Source organism: Oncorhynchus gorbuscha, unplaced genomic scaffold (assembly GCF_021184085.1).
Source record: "Oncorhynchus gorbuscha isolate QuinsamMale2020 ecotype Even-year unplaced genomic scaffold, OgorEven_v1.0 Un_scaffold_1187, whole genome shotgun sequence".
NCBI lineage: Eukaryota > Metazoa > Chordata > Actinopteri > Salmoniformes > Salmonidae > Oncorhynchus > Oncorhynchus gorbuscha.
The window spans coordinates 59,378-77,767 of record NW_025746043.1 but is presented as its reverse complement, the minus strand read 5'-3'; the positions used below and the strand labels follow the sequence as shown (position 1 = coordinate 77,767).

The following is an 18,390-nucleotide window of genomic DNA, read 5'->3' as shown; positions in this document are numbered from 1 at the left end:
GTTCAATAAGGTTCTGACTGATTATTACAACAATTATGAAGATCTCACAGACATATAACCTGCTGTCCTGAGCAAGAATGTTTTGTTTAAGAACATAACATAAGAACATTATAGTTACAGTCACCACAAAATATGTCCATGGATGTTTTATTTGTTTTAAGGTTGAATAAATACTATTACATTCGTTTGTAAGATAACCTTCACTTCTGACTATATACTTTATCACAAAAGTAATATTGAATTGCGTTTAATAATAACATTTGAAGGAGATGTATCTGCTGCTTGGATAGTTCCATATGTGCCACTGGCTTAGTCCTATTCTTTAACTTGGATTATTGGTTGAGATGGAGACGTGAATCGAACATGTCAATTATTGAGGATCCCTCAATCAATGTTCCCTATAATTGTTTTGGGCATTGAGCAAATTTCAGGTCTGCTGAGCAAAAACATTAATGTTGTCAACATTCTGTGCAACTTCCTGTACCTGCTTTAAGTTACAGTTCTAACCGTGGCCAAGTAGGCTACTGTGGCTATTTAATCATAATGTAGGCCTACCAGAGTGGCATACCATCAAAAACAATGGAGAAGAATGCATCCCATAATATTTTAACATGGACATAGCTGTTCTATCATTCAGTCTACAGTAGCAGCAAATGTGTGGTGTTCAATGTAGACCTACATTCCATGAGACTTTAAAATAAAAACATGCAGGTCTTGACATTAACCTGTTTATCCACTTGTCCTTCAGACAAGGAGGTGACTAAACATGTGTTGTTTGATGCAAGAAATCACTTTAGAAAACAAAATGCGTTATTATTCCCATATCATTATCATAAAGAATAGGATTAATTATGCTACCCTCTGCCTATTGGCTACTTGGCTTATTCAAGACCTTCTCAAAATACAACAGTGCCCCTTTAAGAGGTTTTTAAAAAATAAGCTTTTTACCTTACTGGCTTTTCAAAGATGGCTATAAATGCAGACATTTTGTGCTCTTGTAGGAAGCAACCAGTCCCCCATTGTTGACTAGAAATGATCTATAACTGGAATAATAACTCACTAACTACCAAAGCTTATGAACAAAGGTGCACAGGTGGCTACATGCAGCTCTCGCTTTGATCTCAAAACAAGCACATCTACTTGTGACCACTCATACTGTAAACACAGTCCAGTTCAAAGTGAATGGCAGATCCATATATGACAATGGGCTATTTGCATTTAGGGCTACAGCAGCTCTGATTGGTTATGGCGCGATGGTCTGTGTAGAGTAATGACCTGCATATTGTCTGTCAATGCAATAGAATCCTACTCCAATGCGTTCTGTCTTCAAGAACATTTATTACACAGTTTATCATACTAAAAGTCTTTGCATAGTTTGTTTTGATTGAGTATGTTACATTGACATGGCTAATATTGCGTTGATTCGAGCACAATTCCCACAGTAGAGTGAAACGTTGATAGTGTCAACTAAAGGGGGAAACTCTGGGAAGTTGAGTGAAGTTCAATCTTGTGCTTCTCTGCGCTGGATGACATTTCTTCTGCAGGGCTGCCTGAGGGGAGCTGAGTGCCCGAGCAGTCGCACAGATTAGAGGGAACATTGTACTGTTCAAACAGGTGCCATTAATACAGGTAACGAGTGGAGGACAGAGGAGCCACTTAAAGAAGAAGTTACAGGTCTGTGAGAGCCAGAAATCTTGCTTGTTTGTAGGTGACCAAATACTTATTTTCCACCATAATTTGCAAATAAATTAATAAAAAAATCCTACAATGTGATTTTCTGGATTTTTTTCCTCATTTTGTCTTTCATAGTTGAAGTGTACCTATGATGAAAATTACAGGCCTCTCTCATCTTTTAAGGGGGAGAACTTGCACAATTGGTGGCTGACTAAATACTTTTTTGCCCCACTGTATTTGATACAATTCCAACCATTACCACCTACCTGGCCTCCCCAATTAAGGTGCCACCAACCTCCTGAGTTTGGTCGATATCTGTTAAAAAAATCCTACTGTTGATTGATGTATATTTTCCATATTGTTGCCTGTCAGACTACATTAAGACAATGGAGTCTGACAGTTGACTGGATGGGGCTGCTTCCCTCTGCAGTTTTCTGTGGGAATGAGCTGGTAGACACAACATTTATCAGATAGAGATGATGTGATGATCAGTTTTCACCACAAGTTTGGGATCATTTTTTACAACTAAATTACTATTTCTTTAATGATAAACAGGCTATGAAACGACTTCATGTATTTATTAAATTGTCTTTTAAAAACTAGATTAGTTATTTTAGTCATTGATAATAAATGTGTTTGGAAAACCACATTCAAGCCAAATAAATTCAATTCAATCAAGTTTGTATATGAATTTATTCTGAATGAACTCTTCTCTTTTGTGTATTGAATTACAAAAAAGTGTTTCAAGTGACATATGTAGGCTTTTTCTGAAGCTGAATAAGACAGGAAGTTGAAATGAGCATCACCAAGCTAAATCTGACCTATTCTCTCTAACATGTTTTGTCAGTGTAAGCAGCTGTGAGACCTGCTAGAGTACTGGAACTTTATTGATCTACTGAATCATTGTAGTTATGGGGGGTAACTTTACAGTAAATATAATGCTTTGTTAAATTCATGGAATTCAAAATAATATATATTTATCTACTTAATACATGTCACGACAACAGTACACATTGGGGCAAGCGAATTTGCTATTCACCAATATTATCTAAATCAAATCAGTGATGACTGTTTAACAGTCTTATGGCCTGGAGATAGAAGCGGTTTCATTCTCTTGGTACCAGCTTTGATGCACCTGAACCGTCTCCGCCTGATGGTAGCAGAGTGTCTCTGGTGGCTGAGGTTCTTGATGATCTTCTTGGCCTTCCACAGAGATCATCTACAATACATATGTAATGGGTTGAAAACTTTAGATACTAAAACAGACACTGCTTTAGTTTTCTTGAACCAAAGTTTATTTGTCGAGATAATCAATTTCACTTTTATATTCTACATGGTTTAGTAGTAGTTAGTCCATCAGTCCAATAATGTCGCTGTTGCACTGTGGTAGTGGGGGGACAGGAAGTTCCGGTAGGTGCCCACCATTCTTCGGGAATAAAGAACGTCAGAACTGTGTTGTCAGTTTATCGTTATTACTACAGGTATGTAATAGCACGTTTAAACTGTCTAATGTCGAAATAACGTCATAACGTGTTAGATAACACATCCTTCAAGGTATTATCACGTTTGGGAAAGTTTTTGTCTTGTTGTTCTGTGAAGAACGTGATAAACTATTTTACAAGCACACACGTTTTCATTTGTGAGGCTTTCGTATATAGCTCAGTGTGTTTCGCCTGGGGATTTCAGTACGAAACGTTTTGGAAAGTTGCAGATAGAAATCCTCTGAATAGAACTGACATGATTCCTTAGAATCAGAGGCATGTTTGTTCTACATAATGCATGTATATTCTGATCGTGGCCAACGTCTCCGTCTCCCTGCTTGTCCCTACGTATGTGAAGATAGCTACAATAGTGGAATTTGCGTTTCGACCTCAAAATAAAAGTCCCAAATGAAAGTGATGAACGGATAGAAAATAGTGGAATCATACCATATTTGGACTAGAAACGCTAAACATGGTTGGAATGTTACTTCATTAAAAATGAATTACAATAATTCATTAAATTGAGAATAAACAGGAAAAACGGTTGAAATCCCACTGTGGATGTATTAGAGGTATAATTGCATATATACATTCTTTATTATTATATATATTCTGGGTCCCGTGGTCTGTATTGACCCGCTCTGGACCGAGGTCCGTATTGACCCAGTCTGGACCGTGGTCCGTATTGACCCAGTCTGGACCGTGGTCCGTATTGACCCAGTCTGGACCGTGGTCCGTATTGACCCAGTCTGGACCGTGGTCCGTATTGACCCAGTCTGGATCCGGACCGTGGTCCATATTGACCCAGTCTGGATCTGGACCGTGGTCCGTATTGACCCGTTCTGGATCCGGACCGTGGTCCGTATTGACCCAGTCTGGATCTGGACCGTGGTCCGTATTGACCCGTTCTGGATCCGGACCGTGGTCTGTATTGACCCGTTCTGGATCTGGACCGTGGTCCGTATTGACCCGTTCTGGATCTGGACCAAGGTCCGTATTGACCCAGTCTGGATCTGGACCGTGGTCCGTATTGACCCAGTCTGGATCTGGACCGAGGTCCGTATTGACCCGATCTGGACCGAGGTCCGTATTGACCCGATCTGGATCCGGACCGAGGTCGACCAGTTGAGTATGGAGGGTCTTTTGTTTGTGTTGGACATTCATATTGCACTCTACAGTCTTACCTATGGATTGTTCAGTCTACTCAGTGAAACCCACAGAACACAACTATGTAGAGTTTACACAAATATTAGCATCTCAGCTCTATTGCAGGACTCTGAAACCTCTGTTGTATGGGAGTTGAACCTCTGTTGTATGGGAGTTGAACCTCTGTTGTATGGGAGTTGAACCTCTGTTGTATGGGTGTATGCTCTTTTTTTCTCATTGTAATATTTTATCAAAATAGTTTAACCTGCTTTTTTGTTGTTGCAATAAACACTGATCTGGTTTTCAAGTCTGTAAATGAAAATGCCCTTTTTTGTTACAAATTGACTAACTAATTGTGGCAGGTATTAGGCTATAGAACATAAACACAGGTCTCATCATCAATCTCTTGAGGCTATGTGCTAGTGATTAGCCAGCTAATCTTTATATTTCAAGTTCAGCCAACATGGATCTATCTGCTAGATAACAAGGTTGAACAGTTGAATTGTTATGAACACACCCTGTTTGAAAAGCTTGTTAGCCTGTCTACTTTGTTCAGATGTTAAATCAAGTGGCCAACCTTATTTCTCAGAATGAGAACGAGTTGCCAATACTTTATATAATTGTGTTTTTATGCTTATTACACATTTATAAAACACAGACTGGACATCTGGTATGATGGTCTTTAACTAAAATACTGCTAGCGGTACCAATGACGCATGAGACAAACTGAACATTCATTTTCCAGAATCAATGTTCATTGATACTCTGGTTTTAGTAGTGTAACTCTGCTCTCAATCTGAGTAGTTGAGACATAAAAAGGGTTTTGATAGAAAAGGTAACTTCTCCTCTATTACAGTCGAATAATGTCTCAATGTGTTTTGGTGTCAATATGAACCGTTCTTTTGGACCAAACCACAAATAGCTTGTTGAAACCGCTTGCCAGAGGGGCAGCGCACAGCGTCTTCCGGGTTTGGCTGTCATTGTAAATAATCATTTGTTCTTAACGGACTTGCCTAGTTAAATAAAGGTTAAATAAAACATTTATAAATATGAAGATGTGGTCTCGCAACTGGTGTGTTTGGATCTCCTAGAGGAAGAGGCGAAGCGAGAGAATTCACTCTCACAAATAATCTGTCCACAACAAGGCCAATGCTTTTCTATGGGCTTGCTTTGGACCTAAGCTTGTCCCCTGCCTTCCCGCCTTTGGGACACCGACTCCCATTGTCAGGGCGGAGACGTGCATCATTATATACAGATCTCTGGTGTAAATGGGAAGGTGCACACGGCACAGAGACCCGACGGAGACGAGACCAAAAATACAACATGACACCAAGCCGACATAAACGCTCATAAAAATAACAAAGCCTTGCGATACAGGCATATGGAATATAGCGCAAAAACAAATTCATATTCATTCGATATGTTTACTCCAGTACTGTAGGTGGCGCTAACTCAGTAGCGTCAACGGACTTCAGTTCAGGCAAAGTGGGTGATTGAGAGACAGCATTTCAAGGTCGCTGTAACGTCGTTCGTCTGTTGAATGAAAAGAGTCAGACCGAAATGCAGCGTGTAGGTTACTCATGACTTTAATGAAAGTATCGCGGTACATGAAATAACTGATATAAGAAAACAACAAACGAAACTAAACTAATTACAGCCTATCTGGTGACAACAACACAGAGACAGGAACAAACACCCACAAAATACAACGTGAACTCAGGCTACCTAAATACGGTTCCCAATCCGAGACAACGAGAATCACCTGACTCCAATTGAGAATCACCTCAGGCAGCCAAGCCTAACTAGACACACCCCTAATCATACACAATCCCAATTAATACAAACCCCAATACGAAACACAACATATAAACCCATATCACACCCTGGCCTACCCAAACATATACCAAAAACACAAAATACTATGACCAAGGCGTGACAGTCGCTCTACTGTTTTGAAGCTGAATGTGTAGTAGAATTTAAACACATTCAGTTTCTATCTTTATCTATAATTGTTAATATGGTGTGAACGGGAAATACATTTGGTTTTTGTGAGTGAAATAATACAGTGAAGACAAGGTTATTCATAGAATAGTACATAGTGATGCCTGAAACATACTGTGATCTTGTACTAAATGTTTTTTTGAGTCATTTATGTGAATTTAGGAAATCTACTATAGATTAAGTGCACTTACGTTGTGTAAATTTGTGCACTTGTGTCTAATGTGAATTAATGTTTTGTTGTGAATACTTAACTACCTGATCTGTTGAAATGAGATAATTGAACAAGAAAAAAATAGAAAACATTTTTAGAGAATAAAGTGCCAGAACTGTCAAGACAATAACTTTTGTGTCCGTTTCTCTTCATTACTACAGACCGACTCAGATTAAGTCTGAGGTTTGTAACATCAACAGTGAGGACAAACCCAGCCTGCCTCTCTCCTTCCACACTGAGTAGAAACCCACAGTCACTGGGTCCTGATTGTGACAGTGGAGCCCAGTTTGCACTGCAGGATCCAGAGATGGCATCAGTGAAGCTGGAAGACTGCAGTCAAACACTGGAGCTGAATGTCAACATTAAAGATGAAGAAGAGGAGGAGAAGATTGGGACATCTGTTTCTCATGATAAAGGCAGGTTATATCTTACTAAGTTATGACCCAGTCTTTTGCTATTGTAACTTCTGTAATTCTGCCATCACATCCCTGAAGAACACCAGACTGTACAAAGCTTGTGTTGTTCTTTCCAACACCAGTATTGCCAGCATTTATTTAATTCACTGGGTTGTCTGGAGTCTGCGAGGGTGGACTAAAGAAGTGAAGTAGACAAACTGTCAGTGTTTTAAAGTTCAATTAAATGAGTCTGTGTCGTTACTAACCCTTGTGATAGTGAGTGGAGGATGATATGAAATGAGTCTGTGTAGTGACTAACCCTTGTGATAGTGAGTGGAGGATGATATGAAATGAGTCTGTGTAGTTACTAACCCTTGTGATAGTGAGTGGAGGATGATATGGCTCATAATTTTCACTACTTTTTGCAATCAGCTTTTTGAACACTTTTAGAATGGTTGTATTCCCCTTTTGTATTGTACAGTATAGAGCCTTCAGAAAGTATTCATACCCCTTGACTTATTCCACATTTTATGTTCCAGCCTAAATTCAAAATGGATGAAATTGATATTTAATATACCCAATACCTAATAATAACATACATAATGTATTTACAAATTTATACAAATTGAAGTGCAGAAATATCTCATTTACATAAGTATTCACACCCCTGAGTCAATACTTTGTAGAAACACCTTTGGCAGCGATCACAGCTGTGAGTCTTTCTGGGTAAATCTCTAAGAGCTTTACACACCTGGATGGTACAATGTTGTACAAATTCTTTAAGCTCTGTCAAGTTGGTTGTTGATCATGGCGAGACATCGATTTTCATGTCTTGCCATAGATTTTGCAATAAATGCAATAAAATGCAAATTAATGACTTACAAATCATACAATGTGATTTTCTGGATTTTTGTTTTAGATTCCGTCTCTCACAGTTGAAGTGTACCTATGATAAAAATTACAGACCTCTACATGCTTTGTAAGTGGGAAAACCTGCAAAATCGGCAGTGTTTCAAATACTTGTTCTCCCCACTGTATAACACTTTCTGGCCAACTGTTGGTTTAGTTCCATCTGTCCTCCAACTGGTGGTTTAGTTCCATCTGTCCTCCAACTGTTGGTTTAGATACATCTGTCCTCCAACTGTTGGTTTAGTTCCATCTGTCCTCCAACTGGTGGTTTAGATACATCTGTCCTCCAACTGGTGGTTTAGATACATCTGTCCTCCAACTGGTGGTTTAGTTCCATCTGTCCTCCAACTGGTGGTTTAGATCCATCTGTCCTCCAACTGGTGGTTTAGTTCCAACTGTCCTCCAACTGTTGGTTTAGTTCCATCTGTCCTCCAACTGGTGGTTTAGTTCCATCTGTCCTCCAACTGGTGGTTTAGATCCATCTGTCCTCCAACTGGTGGTTTAGTTCCAACTGTCCTCCAACTGTTGGTTTAGTTCCATCTGTCCTCCAACTGTTGGTTTAGTTCCATCTGTCCTCCAACTGTTGGTTTAGTTCCATCTGTCCTCCAACTGTTGGTTTAGTTCCATCTGTCCTCCAACTGGTGGTTTAGTTCCATCTGTCCTCCAACTGGTGGTTTAGTTCCATCTGTCCTCCAACTGTTGGTTTAGTTCCATCTGTCCTCCAACTGGTGGTTTAGATCCATCTGTCCTCCAACTGGTGGTTTAGTTCCATCTGTCCTCCAACTGGTGGTTTAGTTCCATCTGTCCTCCAACTGGTGGTTTAGTTCCATCTGTCCTCCAACTGGTGGTTTAGTTCCATCTGTCCTCCAACTGGTGGTTTAGATCCATCTGTCCTCCAACTGGTGGTTTAGTTCCATCTGTCCTCCAACTGGTGGTTTAGATCCATCTGTCCTCCAACTGGTGGTTTAGTTCCATCTGTCCTCCAACTGGTGGTATAGATCCATCTGTCCTCCAACTGGTGGTTTAGTTCCATCTGTCCTCCAACTGGTGGTTTAGATCCATCTGTCCTCCAACTGGTGGTTTAGATCCATCTGTCCTCCAACTGGTGGTTTAGTTCCATCTGTCCTCCAACTGGTGGTTTAGATCCATCTGTCCTCCAACTGGTGGTTTAGTTCCATCTGTCCTCCAACTGGTGGTTTAGTTCCATCTGTCCTCCAACTGGTGGTTTAGTTCCATCTGTCCTCCAACTGGTGGTTTAGTTCCATCTGTCCTCCAACTGGTGGTTTAGTTCCATCTGTCCTCCAACTGGTGGTTTAGTTCCATCTGTCCTCCAACTGGTGGTTTAGTTCCATCTGTCCTCCAACTGGTGGTTTAGTTCCATCTGTCCTCCAACTGTTGGTTTAGATCCATCTGTCCTCCAACTGTTGGTTTAGTTCCATCTGTCCTCCAACTGGTGGTTTAGATCCATCTGTCCTCCAACTGGTGGTTTAGATCCATCCAACTCTGTCCTCCAACTGGTGGTTTAGATCCATCTGTCCTCCAACTGGTGGTTTAGATCCATCTGTCCTCCAACTGGTGGTTTAGTTCCATCTGTCCTCCAACTGGTGGTTTAGTTCCATCTGTCCTCCAACTGGTGGTTTAACCATCTGTCCTCCAACTGGTGGTTTAGATCCATCTGTCCTCCAACTGGTGGTTTAGTTCCATCTGTCCTCCAACTGGTGGTTTAGATCCATCTGTCCTCCAACTGGTGGTTTAGTTCCATCTGTCCTCCAACTGGTGGTTTAGATACATCTGTCCTCCAACTGGTGGTTTAGATCCATCTGTCCTCCAACTGGTGGTTTAGTTCCATCTGTCCTCCAACTGGTGGTTTAGATCCATCTGTCCTCCAACTGGTGGTTTAGATCCATCTGTCCTCCAACTGGTGGTTTAGATCCATCTGTCCTCCAACTGGTGGTTTAGTTCCATCTGTCCTCCAACTGGTGGTTTAGTTCCATCTGTCCTCCAACTGGTGGTTTAGTTCCATCTGTCCTCCAACTGGTGGTTTAGTTCCATCTGTCCTCCAACTGGTGGTTTAGTTCCATCTGTCCTACAACTGGTGGTTTAGTTCCATCTGTCCTCCAACTGGTGGTTTAGTTCCATCTGTCCTCCAACTGGTGGTTTAGAATCTACAGATGTGGTATTCATATTCAGATGCTACATAGTCGTAGTAGCATTCATGTTGGTACAACAATATCCAATATCTCGTCATGTATCCATGCCCTTGTATGTGTGGTATTGTGTGTAGGCCAATGATACAATCTCAATTTAATCCATTTTAAATTCAGGCTGAAACACAATGTAGAAAAGGTCAAGGGCTGTGAATACTATCTGAACACACTGTATATGAAGTCGTATGTATATCTCACTGACTGGTTCTTCTGATGTTGTTCACACAGGAGACCATGTTGAGACATTCTCTACATCCAGAGAGCAACAGCAGGAAGATCACAGAGCTAAGAGGTCTCACCACTGCCCACATTGTGAGGAGATTTTCCCAATTCTATCAAAGCTAAAAATACACCTAAAAATGCAAAGAGGAGAGAATCTGTATTCCTGCACTGACTGTGAGAAGAGCTTCACAACATCAAGGGCTCTGACAGTTCATCAGAGAGAGCACACTGGAGAAAAGTATTACTCCTGCACTGACTGTGGGAAATGCTTCAATAGATCATCTAAATTAACCATTCATCAGAGAGTGCACACAGGAGAGAAGCCTTACTCCTGCTCCGATTGTGGATCGAGTTTCTCCCAATATGGCCACTTAAAATCACACCAACGTATACACACCGGAGAGAAGCCATACTTCTGCGCTGACTGTGGGAATAGCTTCACAACATCGAGGGCTCTGACAATTCATCAGAGAGTGCACACTGGAGAGAAGCCTTATTTCTGCGCTGACTGTGGGAAGAGTTTCTCCCGATTGGACACTTTAAAAAATCACCAATTAATACATCAAGGACAGAAGCCGTACTCCTGCTCTGACTGTGGGAAATGCTTCATTAAATCAGCTAAATTAACCATTCATCAGAGAGTGCACACTGGAGAGAAGCCTTACACCTGCTCTGACTGTGGAGAGAGTTTCTCCCGATTGGATGCCTTAAAAAGTCACCAACTAATACATAAAGGACAGAAACCTTACGTCTGCTCTGACTGTGGGAAGAGTTTCTCTCAACTGGGAAACTTAAAAACCCACCAACGTATACACTCAGGAGAGAAGCCATTCTCCTGTTCTGACTGTGGGATGGGATTCTCAGTATCGGGCAACCTAAAAACCCACCAACGTATACATAAAGGAGAGAAGCCATTCTCCTGCACTGATTGTGGGAAGAGTTTCTCCATGTCAGGCAACTTAAAAACCCACCTACGTATCCATAAAGGAGAGAAGCCTTACTCCTGTTCTGACTGTGGGAAATGCTTCAAAACATCAGCAGAGGTAAATGTTCATTGGAGAACACACACAGGAGAGAAGCCTTACCACTGTGACTGTGGGAAAAGTTTCTCCAGGTTGAATACCTTAAAAACCCACCAACGTATACACACAGGCGAAAAGCCATTCTCCTGCTCTGTCTGTGGGAAGAGTTTCTCTGTATCATGCAACCTAAAAACCCACCAACGTATACACACAGGAGTGAAGCCTTACTCCTGCTCTGACTGTGGGAAGAGTTTCTCCATATCGGGCAACCTAAAAACCCACCATTGTATACATAAAGGAGAGAAGCCTTACTCCTGCTCTGCTCGTGGTAAATGCTGAGGTAAACGTTCATTGCAGAACACACAGGAGAGAAGCCTTACCACTGTGACTGTGGACAAGAGTTTCTCCAGATTGTTTACCTTAAAAACACACCAACATAAAGGAGAGAAGCATCATCAGTTCTCTCAGACCAGCGGAGAGTAAAGTCACTCCATCACTTAATTCTCATCTCATAAAGGAAGTTAATTTGATCAAAAGAGGAAAGCATAGCACACTGTTGTTTCTCACTGTGCAGTGGAAGAGGAGCGTTTTCTACAACGTTAGCCTCTACTTTACTGATCGGTGGGTTTTGTTAGCTTCTACTGTAGAGATATTGAGATCACCATGGATTTGCCCTTAGGGTTGAATACCCTCTGAGGTGTCTCTCATTGAAACAATAAAGTCTGAGGGTTGACTGGCTGGTACTGCTTTCATCTAAACTTTTCTGTGGTAATGAGCTGGTAGACAACATATATCAGATAGAGATGGTGTGATGATCAGTTCTCTGTGGTAATGAGCTGTTAGACACAACATGTATCAGATAGAGATGGTGTGATGATCAGTTTTCTGTGGGAATGAGTTAGTAGATACAACATGTATCAGATAGAGATCATCAGTTTTCACCATAAATTTGGCTGGATTATTTGTTGCTACTAAACGACTACATGTTTAATGATACACAGGCTACTAAACGACATGTTTAATGATACACAGGCTACTAAATGACTACATGTTTAATGATACACAGGCTACTAAACAACATGTTTAATGATACATTACTAAACGACATGTTTAATGATACACAGTACTAAATGCTACTAAACGACTAAATGACATGTTTAATGATACACAGGCTATGAAACGACTACATGTTTAATGATACACAGGCTACTAAATGACAACATGTTTAATGATACACAGGCTACTAAACGACTACATGTTTAATGATACACAGGCTACTAAACGACTACATGTTTAATGATACACAGGCTACTAAATGACAACATGTTTAATGATACACAGGCTACTAAACGACATGTTTAATGATACACAGGCTACTAAACGACATGTTTAATGATACACAGGCTACTAAATGACTACATGTTTAATGATACACAGGCTACTAAATGACAACATGTTTAATGATACATAGGCTACTAAACGACATGTTTAATGATACACAGGCTACTAAACGACTACATGTTTAATGATACACAGGCTACTAAACGACGACATGTTTAATGATACACAGGCTACTAAATGACAACATGTTTAATGATACACAGGCTACTAAACGACATGTTTAATGATACACAGGCTACTAAACGACATGTTTAATGATACACAGGCTACTAAACAACAACATGTTTAATGATACACAGGCTACTAAACGACATGTATAATGATACACAGGCTACTAAACGACATGTTTAATGATACACAGGCTACTAAATGACTACATGTTTAATGATACACAGGCTACTAAATGACAACATGTTTAATGATACATAGGCTACTAAACGACATGTTTAATGATACACAGGCTACTAAACGACTACATGTTTAATGATACATAGGCTACTAAACGACATGTTTAATGATACACAGGCTACTAAATGACAACATGTTTAATGATACACAGGCTACTAAATGACAACATGTTTAATGATACACAGGCTACTAAACGACATGTTTAATGATACACAGGCTACTAAACGACATGTTTAATGATACACAGGCTACTAAACGACATGTTTAATGATACACAGGCTACTAAACGACAACATGTTTAATGACACACAGGCTACTAAACGACAACATGTTTAATGATACACAGGCTACTAAATGACAACATGTTTAATGATACACAGGCTAAAACTGCATGTTTAATGATACACAGGCTACTAAACGACATGTTTAATGATACACAGGCTACTAAACAACATGTTTAATGATACACAGGCTACTAAATGACAACATGTTTAATGATACACAGGCTACTAAACGACATGTTTAATGATACACAGGCTACTAAATGACAACATGTTTAATGATACACAGGCTATGAAACGACATGTTTAATGATACACAGGCTACAAATGACAACATGTTTAATGATACACAGGCTACTAAATGACATGTTTAATGATACACAGGCTATAAACGACATGTTTAATGATACACAGGCTACTAAACGACTATGTTTATGATACAGGTCTACTTTTAACAACATTTTTAATGATACAGTCTATGACCTGTTTAATGTGGATAACGACATTGATCTTTGACAATACATTTTTAATGATACACAGGCTTGAAACGACATGTTTAATGATACACAGGCTTGAAACGACTACATGTTTAATGATATTCTAAATGACAACATTTTAATGATACAGCAGGCTACTAAACGACATGTTTAATGATACACAGGCTATGAAACTGTAATGTTTATTAAGTTGTCCTACATTTGTCCTTTAGTCATTGATGATGAACATGTTTGGATAACTGCATTGATCTGCCAATACATTTTGTACGTGTATTTGTGTTGGTCAATCTTTCTCTCTGTATTATTCTTGTGTACAGCTGCTGGAGTACCAGGCAGATGGGGGTAGAACTGGTCAAGATGCTCTTCTGATGGGTAGCAGCTGAGAAAGTCTATGACCTTAAATCTTTGGGGCTTTCCCATGACAAATATTATTTAGTCTACTGCTTGGTCCTAGTGATTTACTGGGCCGTACGCACTACCCTCTGTAGCGCCTTATCAGATGCAGAACAGTTGCCATACCAGGCAGAGATGCAACTGGTCAAGATGCTCTTGATGGTGCAGCTGTAGAACTTTTCAGGATCTGGGGACCCATACCAAATATTTTTAGTCTCCTGAGAATATTGAAATATACTAATTCCTTATCAATGTCTGAATTTCTGAACTAAATGTTGATGTTTTGCGGAGTGTGTACCACTGTATGGAGAGTGGGGAATAGAAGCAAAGTTTATCTGTAGTATTGATGTTTTGCTGAGTGTGTACCGCCTTGTTGTCATGGAAATTCTAACGAGAAAGGAGAGAGACTAGATTCTTCAAACAACCTGAATTTTAATTCAGATTTGCCAAACTGAGACTGGTCAAACATAACCTCGATGGTGTATGGTTGAGAGCCCAGTGATACAAAGATAGGTTATTTTATAGCACAACATTCTACCCAATAATCATAGGTGCAGAGTGAAGAGGCGTTCTCCTTTTCTCTAGGCCCTAGCCAATAGGACACATGCCAGGGCCCCTCAGCTCATCATGCTGAGTCATGTTGACTATGTTACTTTGTTCGTCTCAGCAATAGGATGCATTATTATGGGGTCACGTCATATTGAATTCAAAAAAAAAAAATTGTGAACATTTAAAAATAAAGTTGAGAATGTAAACATATTTTCGAGGATGGGTGAAATAATGGATGTTTAAATCAAAAACCACTCAATTCAAATATTTAAAAAAACAATTTGTCTTGTTTTTTAAAATGATTTGCTTACAAGTTTTGGGGTTTTGCTTTTGATATCTTATTTTTGTTTACAATTCTATACATTTTGCTTTCAATTGATTGGTTTTTGATTTAAACATCTATTATTTCACCCGTCCTCAAAAATATGTTTACATTCTCAACTTTATTTTTATGTTCACAAATGATTTTGAATTCAATACATATGGCGTGAAATTGACCCCGTACATTATCATGGTTGCAAGCTATGTTGGCGCTACATCTAGACGTTAAGGAGAAAGAGGTACAGAGAATATTTAGGAGAAAGAGGAACAGAGAATATTTAGGAGAAAGAGGAACAGAGAATATTTAGGAGAAAGATGTACAGAGAATATTTAGGAGAAAGAGGTACAGAGAATATTTAGGAGAAAGAGGAACAGAGAATATTTAGGAGAAAGAGGAACAGAGAATATTTAGGAGAAAGAGGAACAGAGAATATTTAGGAGAAAGAGGAACAGAGAATATTTAGGAGAAAGAGGAACAGAGAATATTTAGGAGAAAGAGGAACAGAGAATATTTAGAAAAGAGGTACAGAGAATATTTAGGAGAAAGAGGAACAGAGAATATTTAGGAGAAAGAGGAACAGAGAATATTTAGGAGAAAGAGGAACAGAGAATATTTAGGAGAAAGAGGGACAGAGAATATTTAGGAGAAAGAGGTACAGAGAATATTTAGGAGAAAGAGGACAGAAATATTTAGAGAAAGAGGAACAGAGAATATTTAGGAGAAAGAGGAACAGAGAATATTTAGGAGAGAAAGAATATTTAGGAACAGAGAATATTTAGGAGAAAGAGTTAAGAGAATATTTAGGAGAAAGAAGAACAGAGAATATTTAGGAGAAAGAGGAACAGAGAATATTTAGGAGAAAGAGGAACAGAGAATATTTAGGAGAAAGAGGAAGAGAATATTTAGGAGAAAGAGGAACAGAGAATATTTAGGAGAAAGAGGAACAGAGAATATTTAGGAGAAAGAGGAACAGAGAATATTTAGGAGAAAGAGGAACAGAGAATATTTAGGAGAAAGAGGAACAGAGAATATTTAGGAGAAAGAGGTACAGAGAATATTTAGGAGAAAGAGGTACAGAGAATATTTAGGAGAAAGAGGGACAGAGAATATTTAGGAGAAAGAGGAACAGAGAATATTTAGGAGAAAGAGGAACAGCCCTAAGAGGAAGCCACAGAGAAACTTGTGAAGTCTGCAGTGCTTGTTCTCTTATGGTCATAGGTCTATTTACCCACACACAAGTTCATTAATGCAGTAGTTTAAGCATTTAATCACAAACAAACAGTAATTCCTAATAATCTTAATTTCTGTCACCACACTCTGTAAAGCTGGGATATATCAGTTACGTAGTAAGAGCGTTCGTGTAAAACCTGATGCAATGCAAGAAGTCTAAAAAGTGTAAAGTGTTTGCAGACAGAAGGAATATGTTATTGAAGAGTCTGAATGTAAAATGTTTCAACTGTGGTGGGGGTCATATTCCTGAATTCCCAGAGTGCCCTGTTAGGGTGAAAGAGGTTGAGGGGTCAAGGATCAGGGCTGTACAGCAAATCGCCAATGTGGAGACAGTGAAGAGAGTTGAAGGGGAAAAAGGCCACAGGTTTGAAGAAAATCGCAACCAGTTGCAAATATTGTAGGTCATTTAAGTGATCTGGATACACTTATTGCGAAGAAGATGGATTTTGTAGCATTTATAGCCACAGTTATTAATTGTACTGCACAAGAAATCCAGTAAGATGGACATCCTTATATCTGCATTTGAGGAGTTGTTGGGCCTCCAAGACCTCACTGCAACAGAAAAGCAGGCTGATTCAGTCTAATTTAATAAATGTTGATAGTTTGTATGGATTCGTCTTTATATTTATTTATTTATTACCCACTTGTAGTGTAGGTGGCAGAATGCCATTATACCAAAAATAAGATGTCACCAAAGGGTTTTATAACCAAGATAAACTACCGCCTTCCAACGGGACCAAATTAGTCAGTGTGCAGAATAAGCAAGGAGCTGGGCAGAGCCAAGCACGAGCTAGCAAGATCCTAGTGGCGCATTCTAGCATTCATCTGCATATTTCGTTCGGTAACGTCAATTCGCCTTTGCACACCTTATAAACGACGCGATTTGCACGCCTTATAAACGACGCGATTTGCACGCCTTATAAACGACGCGATTGTTAACTTTTGCAAGGGTGAAGTCTACTAACCTTATTCTACTCTTTTCATAGCATTTTAGTTTTGGGAACAAAAAACTGTATTGAGATCAGATGTTTCTTCGATGAGAAAATGCTAAATGTCGGGTAAAATCCATCTCTTTCCATCTTCTCCTACTGCCAGCCAGAGTGTAAACGCCAAGCGGATGCTTCACATTTTATACATCCGGTGAAATATCTGTCTCATTGTTCCATCTGTGATGTCGCTGTTGAACTGTGGTCGTGGAGGAACAGGAAGTAAAAACAACAACAGAGAAAGCCGCAGAACTGTGCTGTCGAAACGATAGCTGTTGTATTACTACAGGTATGTAATACCACATTTTAAACCTCATTTCGAAAGAATATGTCATAACATATCAGGTAACAAATCCGTAGACTATCGTGTTCGGTGTAACGTTTGGTAAATGTTTTATGTGCTGTTTTTCCCCCCCGTTAAACCGAATGAGGTGAAGAACGCGATAAAAGTTATTTTACAAGTCACATAGCTAGAGACCTTGGTTTGTCTAAGTGAATGTACATTTCAGCAAGGTCATTTCATAAAGAATCCATTTATTTGATATTTCTAAATTAGTGACGCGAGCTGCTAAAATGGCGGCGCCAACAACTGCGTCACCAGACTTCAGTACAGGCAGTGCGGATGCATCAGAGACAGAGAGTAGATGATCGCTCGGAAATCCCGCTCACTGCTCCGGCTTTCCAAATGCTCGGCTAAAAACGGCATTTAGTTTACAGGAAAGACAATTGCCGCTCCCTTTCATTAAAATCACAATGTGGCCAACACCCATCTATTTTTGTGACTACACGGACCTACCATTTTGGTTTTGAAGTATTGAAAACAAGCCATTTGATTTGAATTAAAAGTTTTTAATAAGCATGAAAAGGTGAACTTAAGAAGCGCTCATTTCAAATAGGCTACCTGTCATATTAAACAGCACATAACACTATGAATAGGCCAGGTGCCGGACAGGGAGCCCAAGAAGGAAATTAATCATTTAGGTGATATTATTTCAATGATTTATTTCAAGGCAATAGCCAACAAGGAAATACATTGTGAAGCGAGCGCGACTAGG

General features: G+C 39.6%; 1 protein-coding gene across 5 annotated transcripts in view; it reads left to right on the top strand.

The window, feature by feature from the left end:
- Positions 1 to 3,078: 3,078 nt before the first annotated feature.
- The window catches only part of LOC124021730 (zinc finger protein OZF-like), a 58,622-nt gene continuing 43,310 nt past the window's right edge, over positions 3,079 to 18,390 (top strand). For 4 of the 5 annotated variants that reach the window (XR_006836298.1, XM_046336859.1, XM_046336856.1 and 1 more), the window contains exon 1: positions 17,265 to 17,624. Coding sequence is in view for 1 of the 5 variants with exons in the window: in XM_046336857.1 (XP_046192813.1) it covers positions 6,821 to 6,923; positions 10,253 to 11,607 (1,458 nt within the window). In the remaining 4 variants the exon portion in view is untranslated. Of the gene's footprint in view, positions 3,156 to 6,674; positions 6,924 to 10,252; positions 17,625 to 18,390 lie in introns of those variants that run through there. The other variant, XM_046336857.1, reaches the window with a different exon arrangement.